Here is an 11,531-nt window from a genome sequence, read left to right as displayed (position 1 = left end):
GCAGGTGATGTAGTAAATTTTAAAATGTCACATCTGACCTTCAGTTCATTTAGTTTAGCTGTGAAAAATTTCACTACAGTGACTCCTGCTTTTCTGTAGTTGTGGTTTCAATGTCAAGAATGTCAATACAATAAACACAAGTACTTAAGAATATTGGACTGTGGGAAGATGACATTTTATTTCTACAAAGACATTCACACCACATTACGCAGTATTTAATGGTAAAGAGTTTTATTTATAATTTCCACACAAATCATCAACTGCAGTATTATTTTATCAAACTTTATACAATGCTACTTGCCTCTCGTGACCATCATATGAGCATGAAAATAGAATATGTGAACTTTTCCCTATATATATACACACACACACACATACGCGCGCGCACACACACGCACACACACCCCACAACAGGATACAGTAAAACCATAGCCAGAACAGAATGTGCTTTACATTTACAATGCAAAAAACTTAAATGAAACTGGTATTTCTCATTTCCAATGTCTGCTATGTTTTACAATACTAACCTGCCATGGGGCAATGCTGGTGAAAACAAGGTTTTCAAACCAAAAAATATTCAATTTACTTGCAATCATACTATCAAAAATTCCATCTGCAACCTTTGCTTAACAGGTTAGCAATATTTCCAAGTCATCAGACTATACAGTATATACAAGTAGGTGACCGCAACAGGGACACTGCAGGCTCAGCTTTATTAATGTCCTTAAAATAGTTTATGGCAGTGATGGGAACATGAGTTTTAAGATCACCAAAATGTAGAGTGACAAAAGTGCTGGGCTTTTCAAGAATGCGAAGTATATAAACACAATTTAAAGATGCACATTTGAAGTACAGGACAAAGGAACTACTTCAGCATCTAGAACTATAGATACACATAAAATGTTTAATTTCAACCATGCCCACGTAAACAAACTGGACAATTACTGTAGCATCATTGACTGTACCTACAACTTCCTTTAAGTTTTGAATAGTGGTCAACATTTAGTTGATTTAACTATTCACCCACACTGGTAGAATAGAACCTTTTAGTAATGGAAAACAATTAAAAAAAAATACAATAAATGTAACAAGATATAGCAACTTAGTTTCTTAAACATCTATTGTTGCTAGTATTTTCCTGTTTAGGCATCCACTTCCCTAATGTCTACTTGTGAAGCGCCTTGGGATGTTTCTTTATATTAAAAAGGTGCTATGTAAATGCAATTTGCTTTTGTTAAGATATAATAAATGAAAATATCACAGCTAGGAAAGGGTTTACCAATTTTTTCATTTTTGCACACTGTACAGAAATTGACTAATTGGCATAGTGGGCAAAATTATCCCGTTGCTTAATGACAGTAAGCCTCAGCTAGAATTGCAAAAAGGATAGGTCTTGACTGCTGGAAAGCTGGACTGAAAAGCCTCTATAAACAGAGCGGTACGTAGATTCATTTGTATTTTGAAATTAAGATCAAATTAAACCATTAGAGCTGCTACTGCGCTGGCTATTCAGATTTTACAATGGAAAATCACTGCAGTATGACCCACCTCTTAATTAACATGCATACAGTTTAAAGATAAACATAAGCTCAAGTTTCTATTCACTTGGTAAATAGGCCAAAATTAAACCAAAGCAAGCTACTTGGAATTATACAAACCACCGTTGGTTTTGATATTTAAGAACAACAAAGTTAATTAATCAAAATCACCTCTGCAACTAATTAGTGGTTTTTTTGGGATGGTGAGTAGTTTGACAGTCATATAAACGGCTACATTCCCAGAATGCAAGACATGACTGAGTGAAATACAGAATCCTTACCACCACTTAACTAACCTGACAAAAAATGATATACTTGGACTGTCTAATCATCTTTACTATAAAAGGTGCTGAAACACCAAATTCTATGCATGGATCAGTGTTATATTTTATCCAGACCCCCTTGTACACAAAATTAACACAGTAATAGAGGCTTTTCCATCTATGCTTCCAGCATACTTTCAGCTCCTATTTCTCTACAGGGTATTCTGGCCACCCAGACAGGAATCTTTCAGTATTGCTGGTAAGGTTAATGTATAACTGAATACATTTATTTGAATAAAGCCCGAACCATCAACATTATCTGTGCTTTATTCTCAGGAGTGCTACTTTCTAAATATTTTTTAATACCAAGACTACAGAAATTACTAAAAATAAAAAATTAAAACACACATGCCTTAATCAATCACAGCATGCCTTCAGATTGTCAAAATATTACATGATCCTATGCACATATTAACAAAGGGATCAACAATTGTAATTAACACCTTTAAAAAGGTGAACACTTCACAAAACAGCAAATTGTGTAGATTGTTTAAAAAAATCTTTAACAGCTGTAGAAATCTAAGTTTGAACATTTAAGCTTAAAACCAGTTATCCGTTAGCACAAAAAACTTCCGTTTTAGAAAAGTTTGCAATAAACCACTGATTCAACAACAGCCAAGGCAAACAAGCTCCCTGAAAATACTCTTCACTAACGTGCCACCAACTGTGGTGTCAATGTTAACGCACATCCACAAGTTACAAGAGACTAAAAAGTAGCTAAACACATCTGAAGGGAATATGCATTCACCTTTACTTCAGATTAATAGTAAAATATGTACTGGAAAACATCTGAATATTTCCAGTTTTAAATCACTTAGATGTAAAAAGGTCACACTTTGGTGGCACCAGGTCAGAGTCAAATGTTTAACGGCTCTGAAACAAACTCCTGACTGACCCCTCAAGGTTTTTTCGCATCGTTTCTAGCCCAGTTGGCCAGGAAACTAATTATACATTAGTTCTACACTCAACAGACATTAATTATATCACTGTGCTATGTTGAACATAATATTTTGCTTTCCTGAACTGCAAAAACAGCAGTTGGAACTTCAATCTTTTCAGCCAGGAATGTAATGGTCAAATGGCTCTTCAGAAAGCCAGATGCCTGACTGAAAGGTAGTCATGGCTTTCAATACTCTTCCCTTCCCCTATTCCCATCACTGGGTGGTACTTTGAATAAGAGTGACCAAAAACCATCTGATTATACAGAAGGAAATATGGCACAGTTTGGAGTGCATGAAAAGCAGTTAATCAGGAATAGATATTCACACTAGCATTTCTATTCACAATGCCAACTTTAAATTCTTATTGATAAAAAGGTTTACATTATTGTACAAATGCATTTTTTTCTGGAAAAAAATCCCATTTTCTGGTGGACATTTTGAAATGTCATACCCTGTGAACATCATTTAGCTGTATTAGAATATTCAATACATCGGTCATAAAATGATTTCAGGCAGATAGCATTTATATAGTATTTAAACATTCGATATGTTTCCAGTGACTTGATGCAGGTAAAGTCAGAGATGAGTTTTTGTTGTCCACCAATGCAGCATTTCAAACGTTGATCCTAAAATGTGTCCGTAGATGCCAACATAACAAGGAAAGTACTATTGGCAGCTTTATTAAAGTATAATGTAATTTACTATTCAATATATATTGTTCAAAAGCTGTACCACAGCTTCTTCCAAGGTCTATGCCTGCTGTGTGAATTAAGAAATGCGTGGTTTAATGTGCTTGTAAGTGGAGGCCCATTCACATGTCTGAAACCTTTGATGAACAAATAATGTAGCCTCTGCACCTTTGACCTAATTTAAATAAAAGTTCAAAGTCTGGAAGAAAAGCTCCAAGAATCATTTTAGGTCCAGGCACTTTCTCCAAAAGAACTGAAGTTTAATTACCAGGGTTAATTTAATTATAAAGGATATGAGGTCCTTCCTCTGGAGAACCTCTCTTATGCAGATCCTCTCTTACACCAAGGATTCCATTTACATCTGAGCCATTTGTCTTCTGTTCTTCTATTATTTCGTCGTCCTTGTTCATAAGCCCAGCCAAGTGCCCAAGGGGGAACGCACTGTCGCAGTTCTGTGTGGAGGACACCTGTGAAATGACTGGCATTTGTACTGCTGAGTTGTTATCAAAGCCATTGTCTCCGATATCATACTGACCAAGCGCCTCCTCTTGCTCTTGTTTCAGGTAGTCTGGTACTATGAAGTCACTGGAAAACAAGTAATTTTTATATTTTACCCTGAATTTTGAAGTACAATTCAATCCTGATATATAACAATTTATCTCAAAATTTTAAGCCAGGTGTATTTAGATCAGGATTTCTAAAATTACAGATTAAAACCAGCCAATATGAAAATTGTAAACCTATCTATAGCTGATCCACCATGTCGTGGGAACAAAAATATACATCTAACACAAAAATTTATCAGACTTCTGAAATATACTACTCCCGCTAGATACACTTAGCAGTGGACTGATATTCAATGCACTTAGTTAGCACTGAAATCTGAACAACTGGTTAATATTTTACACCTCAATCTCCAATTCTACATAAGACTGAATGAATGGGAATTGGTGTGGTACACTGCATGGCTACATTTATCAAATGCAACCCATATATTGCAATGCTTCCTTCTACCTTTAATCCCATGGCATTCGCCTGCTAACGGTTTAATAAAAATCAGAAATTTAGAAAATCTGTTTTTAACTACCAATAATCTATGTCTTAGAAAAATCTACCTCATTCTACACAGTTGACATTTTTTAAAATGAACTCAAGTCGGAATCCCAAATTTTGATAAAATATAGGGATACAATGCACGATAGTGTAGTGGTTATGTTACTGGACCAATAATCCAGAGAATGCAAGTTCAACTCCCACCATGGCAGTTTAAGAATTTGAATTCAATTTAAAAATCTGTTTAAAAAAAAACTGGTATCAATAAAAGTAACCATGAAACTGTCGGATTGTCATTAAAAACCCAACTAGTTCACTAATGTCCTTTAGGGAAGAAATGCCACCATCCATACCTGGTATGGCCTATATGTGACTCCAGTCCCACATCAACATGGATGCCCCCTGAAGTGGCCTAGCAAGCCACTCAGTTGTATTGAACCTGCAACCAGCAGTTCAAGGAGGTGGCCCGCCGCCTTTTTAGGGCAACTAGGGATGAGTAATAAATGTAGGCCGTGCCAGTGATGCCCACATCTCGAAAATAATTTAAAAAAAATATAGAGCACAATTCCAGGAAGTGATAAGTCTGTACAAGGCTTCAACACAGCCACACCTGAAACACCATATGCAATTCTAGTTGCCATACTACAGAAAAGGTACCCAGGCACTGGAGGCAGTGCAGAAAAAGGGCAACCAAACCGATACCTAGCTAAGACATCTGTGCTATGAAGGGAGGTTGAAGAACCTTGACAGGCAGAGAAGAAAAGACTCTGAGAAATATTATTCAAATGTTCAAGAACTGTAAGGGAACAGGTAAATTAAATCCAGATTGCCAAACTCTAGAACTATGGGATACAGGCTCAATGTTAGAAGGGGCACAGACAGTTTAGATTGAACTACTTTACACAAAAAGGCAGCGGAGACTGATAGTACAGAAAAATTTAAGGGAAAACTAGATATATATTTCAAGGAATGGACAATGGTGAGTTTTTTGGACCAGCCAGATGGACCGCAGTCTTTTCTATTTTTGTACATTATAATGTAACATGCAGTTAATGCAAAAATTCTCACCATTTCCTGTCTAACCACTGGATATTGGGGGCAGAACAGCTAATTCCATACATAGTAACTTGGACCATGTGCAAATCCAACATGTGCAGCTATAAAACTTAACACAAGGACCCTCTAAATTATACAACTTGTCTCCAGCATAATTACATTGCCAACAGTGATCCTCAAAGTCAAATTGTTGGCTTCTCTCAAGAAACAGTCAGCACTTGATTAGTAACTCATACCTCACTGCACACTTTTACTGTATTAGCAACATACCATTAAGCTTTCTGCACATTAGGCCACAATGAACATACATAAATCTATATAACTGACTATCATGTTTTACTAGTTAATTCAGGAACAACCTTGCTCTACTGTGGAGCTTTGCAATATATCTGATTAACATGCATTTAGAAATATATATGTAAACATGTCTCTCAAAATGTAAACATTAATAAACTTAAATGCATTTTACTTTAAGTTGAATTTAGTGCAAGGACAGCAAGTACTACTGCAGTAAAGAAATCCACTGGTGTTAGCAATCATCAGATACCACTTAAAATGCAAACAGTTCCCATATCAACGTAGAAAACAAAACTCAAATAAAAGTGTGTCTGATTTTACATGAATGACATTGTCACACTACTTTAGCTGTCTGGAATAGTACACCATAGTTCTGAAATTTAAAATTACACTTGAAAACTCAGGCTGCCTTTATTATGGCCACTATATAAAGCTTATTTATAATCAGCAGCGCCAAAAGTTCTCTCTTATAAAATAGAAGAAATACCATTTTGGTTCTAACACAGCTGACATTCTATTCTTGGATATTAAGAAATCTTTCAGTAAGGTTCTAAATCAGCAATTCATAGCTAATGTAAAGAGTCAGTGAATAAAAGGTACTGGATAAGAAATTGGCTAAAGAAACAGGTACAAAGAGTAGCCATAAATGGGAATGTTTCAGTCTGGAAAAAGATTATTAGTGGCATACCACAGAGGTCAATTTTGATTTTGAATATGCAATGATGACTTGGACAAGGGTATAATGAGCAAAATCACCACGTTTACTGATGATGGGATGCAGAGCAAATAACAAGAGCAACGCAGCCAGATTCAGGATTTAGATCTTTTAAGTAACTGAGCCAATAGAGCTTAGATGCAATTAAATATGGGCAAGTGTGAAATTATTATTATGGTCACAAAGAACCAAGAGCTGATCATGAAAGCAATAGTGGATATATCAATGAAACAGTCAGCATGATGCTTAACTGCAACAAGGCTACATTAACAGATGGACAGAGTACAAATCAAAATAGGCTGTGTTGTGCTTTGAAATGCATTTGTCAGACCCCATCTAGCATAATGTGCGCAGTTCTGATCATCTAAACGCAGGAAGGATATTATTCTCAAGATGTTTCAGAGACAAGCAACAAGCACACAGACTGCAGCGGTTCAAGGCGGCGGCTCACCACGACCTTCTCAAGGGCAATTAGGGATGGGCAATAAATGCTGGCCTCGCCAGCAACGCCCACATCCCATGAACGAATAAAAAAAGATGATTCTAGGCATCAGAAATTTAACTTACAAGATTAAGGAGGTTGGATGCGTTTTTTTGGAAGAGAAGATACTTCGAGATGATCCAATTTAAATTTGAGATTGAAAGAGAAATTGACAAATTATTCCAGACAAACTGATCCATATGACAAAGGACTCAAATACGAAGAAACAAGTTAAAATTAGGAAGATGGGAGTATGAAGGGAAGTCAGATGCAACTCCTTAAACCAAAGGATAATAAGCATTGTGGAGTAAGGAATGAAAGGAGGCTATTGAAGTGAACAGAATAAATGGGTTAGAGAGACTATTGGATGCCTTTCTCGGGAGAGGGAAAACAGGGAAACAGTGAGAAGGAAGATAGGTGGGAACGATTTATCATAAGGTATGGACAATGGTGAGTCTTATTAGCTTCGGGGAAAAATTATTTTTCTTAAATAAAGTTTGAAAAAGGACAAACAGATAGCAATGGAGTAATTTTTTGATATCATGTGAACCCAAAGCACTATGAAACTGGTCTATGCACCATTCCCAGTCTAAATTGTCACGGGGAATGAGATTTTGATGCCTTGAAACGTCAACTGCAGTGAGAAACCTTTCACTGCACCGTAGTAGTTGACCTACTACATGCAACAGCTTAGTTGACTAAAAACAGATTGTTACAGTTCGCTTCCCCCAACACTCTTCATTCATTTATATAGCAATTAAGCAGGAGCCATGGGCATATGCCTGCATCTACTATGAACTGAAACATGTACACCTCATGGCGGAATGAATAGATAGTATACAGCAGGATTAACAATTAATCTTTTCTCAAGTTACACAATGGGAATTTGCACAGGATGCCCATGGTAGTTGCCCGATTGAAAACATTAACAGAATATAGTATTTCTGGTTAAACTCCAATTTTATTTATTGTAAGATATAAACTTATACAGAAAGAAAATTAAACTGACAAGAAGCAGTATGGCACTTAAGTTTAATTGACACGTTAAACCGTCTTCTGAAACCAAGTAGCATTATTTCAAAACTCTTTACATTTCTTTAGCTCAGACATGGCTGACTATAACAAAGGTGCAGAGAGCCACGGAGCTCTGTCTCACTTTTGCAACATGGAGCTAAATAGTTGAAACAAGCGAACTAAAAATATGGCTAAAACCCTGTTGTATTTATCCCAGCCTGAGGGTTGCTATCAAAGACACAATGATAGATGATACTAATATTCCATGTTAATTAGCTTTGCCAGTCAACATCTGCATTACCCAGGAAATGCTACATCTGATGCAATATGCTTCTGGACAGCTTCTGTAAAACAAAATTTATACTTGATGCTCAGCCATGAGGGGTAATGACAATGCCTGCATGTCACATTTTTTGACACCTGTTAAACTGGAAATACAAGCACTATTGTCCTTCAAAAGATTCATAATTTGGTTAGTTATAGTTCAAAAATTACTGGGGCACTCAAAATTTCAGCTTGAAGAGAATTTCTATTGCAATTTAACACGTAGTGCCTCTACACGGAATTGTATAAGGAAAACCTATCAGTAACACCAGCTATGGTTTTAATTTTAAAATTCCAATTCCCTGAACTACAATTTAATAAAGAAGAACTTCCATTTATAAAGTGCTATTTACAACCTCAGGATGTCCCAAAGCGTATCACTTTGGAAGTGTAGTCACTGTTGAAGGGAAATACGGCAGCCAATTTGCACATAACAAAGAGCCACAAATAGCAAGAACATAACTGACCACATAATCTGTTTTAGTGGTATGAGTCGAGGGACAAATGTTGGCCAGGACACCAGGAGAATTCCTCAGTCGTCTTTGAAGAGTACAATGAGATTTTTTACCTCCACCAGAGAGGGCAGATGGGACCTGAGTTTTTCAGATGAGACATTAAATGACACCTCGGTTTCTGCTCAGTACTGCAATAAAGTGTCAGCCTAGACTATATGCTCAAGTCTCTGGGATGGGGCTTGAACCCATTGCCTTCTGACTCAGGGGCGAGAAATCTATCATCAAGGCTGACACCTGAAATCATATATAATACAAAAACACTTTAGAGCTATGTAGGTTGGAGTGTGCATTCAGAGATCAATAATTTTATGCTATTTATCTAAATTAACATTTGTGTTGTTTTTTAAAAAAACACATTGCTAATCTTCCAACCCAAGATAAGTTTCATAAAGAGAAATCAATCTATTAGAGACCAGAAAAGACCACTGGATGAATATTGCAGCCACATGAACCAAAGCCAGCTCTTCATGTTGAACAGGAATCAACATCTGGGTTGGGAAATAATGCCAATCTCCACTCAATGTTAAGAGATGGCTGAAGATGGATCAGCTATATACTTCCCTAAGTGAGATGGGACATATGACATGGCAAATAGCCTTTGGAGAGCTTTGACACTATATAAAGTTGAATCACATCTCAGATATCTAAGATTTTTTTTTAAAAAGTGAGAGGGAGGAAGCATTAAAGAAAGTGCCAGTAGCGATTTTCCCACTAACCATGCACAATGCTACCCTGCCTTTGAAGAGATGCATTTTTCTTGCTCTCTTGCCTTAGTCAGCCAGTAGATAAATGATGCATTCTAAAAAAGAATGTCACCTTGCATGGAATGACACATTTATACTCATGTTGGATTCAAAAGAATCTGATGCTAGTTGCTTTTGTGACTGAATTATCCAAAAGTTTTCAGACATACTTAAAACAAAGCTAAATCCACCCAACTAAAATAACAGGCTGCCTTATATAACCAATGCCGATAGACATAGCTTTAGCACCTCAGTTAGAAAGATCAATTTGCATTTTGCCCTCACATCTGCAGTTGGCAAAAAAGCAGTGGTATTTACATTGTTTAACCAATGCTGGAGTTCTCCTCAGCCAGTTATATTAAAGATTTTGGCCTATGGACATAATAAGATTTTCATATCCTTATCTTCAGTATTACTGTAAAGCTACATTACCCCTTAATTACATTTCATGTTAATAAAAACTAAAACAAAAAAACAAACTACACTTAGAGCATTCCAAAAATGCATTCAATTTTTAAAAATTGTTCGTTCAACTCCACTCATTCCTTTCCCCAAACTATCATTATGTAGTGCCACCCACAGAGATCACAGCAGAAATTCAAAATGAAACCTTTTCTGAACAAAATGGATGTTGGTTCAAATCTCCTGATGTGGAGCACAATAATAGAGATGAAGTGCGAACAATGCAGAAAAATGGAATAAGTTCAATTCAGGAAGTTATTGCAATTTCTAAATGGATTCAAAATTAAGTTTTTGGTGGAGGTAGAACTACTTATTTTGTTAAATACTAGATCTACAGTAATGAGTCCATATAAACCTATATATTTATAGAGTGCATTTTTTTAATCTATTGAAACATCTCATAGCATGCCATTTACACTAACACTATAAAAATGGAAACATTAGAATTTGCAGTGGTGAGAATGGGTACAAATTCAGTTGTAAAAACCTAACAGGAAATGACTTGCACAGAAGTGATGAGGAGATTCTGGCTTTTAAAGGCATTTGAAATGGAATAAACAGTACTTTAAGTGAGGTTCAAACATACTGGAATTCATTGGATGGTGGGGAAAATAACATGCTTTCAAAAAGGTGGCAGAGAGTTTAACACAACTCCAAACAACTTTAAGGTACCTACATGTTTTGATATTTTTGCTAGGGAGTCCCAGTTTGGCTTTTGGGGGTGGGGAGAACAGGAGTGTGCCTATTTAGGATACTTGTAAACAATTTTACAACACCAAGTTATAGTCCAATGATTTTATTTGAAATCTACAAGCTTTCGGAGTCTTCCTCCTTCCTCAGGTAAATGTCAGGAATTCCTCGAAGCCTACGCATTTATAAATCGGAGAACAATACATGGTGATTACAGACTGCCCCTGCAACTGCCCGTTGCCAAGGCAATCGCCGTGTGCAGACAGAGAGGTGTCACCTACAGAACCCCCGAATATACATTCAACAAAAAAAACAAACAGGGAAAAAAGAGAGCGGCAGAAACATCCGGACGGCAGAGAAAGCCAGCAAATGACCCGTTATATTAAAAACAGATAGCTTTTGTTCGCTGGTGGGCTTACGTGTAGCGTGACATGAACCCAAGATCCCGGTTGAGGCCGTCCTCATGGGTGTGGAACTTGGCTATCAATTTCTGCTCCTCAGAAGACTAACACGGGACGCAACCAACAGAGTACCCTTCGTCGTCCAGTACTTCCCCGGAGCGGAGAAACTACGCCATGTTCTCCGCAGCCTTCAACATGTCATCAATGACGACAAACACCTTGCTATGGCCATCCCCACACCTCCACTACTCGCCTTTAAACAGCCACCCAACCACAAACAGACTATCGT

At 36.9% G+C, this 11,531-nt stretch overlaps 1 protein-coding gene across 1 annotated transcript in view; it reads right to left on the bottom strand.

The window, feature by feature from the left end:
• Positions 1-214: 214 nt before the first annotated feature.
• Positions 215-11,531, bottom strand: part of LOC137301485 (zinc finger and BTB domain-containing protein 44-like) — a 31,926-nt gene continuing 20,609 nt past the window's right edge. The window contains exon 6 of the mRNA XM_067970996.1: positions 215-4,076. Coding sequence (XP_067827097.1) covers positions 3,770-4,076 — 307 coding nt within the window. The 3' untranslated portion in view covers positions 215-3,769. The remainder of the gene's footprint in view (positions 4,077-11,531) is intronic.

Source organism: Heptranchias perlo, chromosome 33 (genome assembly GCF_035084215.1).
Source record: "Heptranchias perlo isolate sHepPer1 chromosome 33, sHepPer1.hap1, whole genome shotgun sequence".
Taxonomy (NCBI): Eukaryota; Metazoa; Chordata; class Chondrichthyes; order Hexanchiformes; family Hexanchidae; genus Heptranchias; species Heptranchias perlo.
The sequence above is the reverse complement of the archived record's forward strand: the minus strand, read 5'-3'. Positions and strand labels throughout refer to the sequence as shown.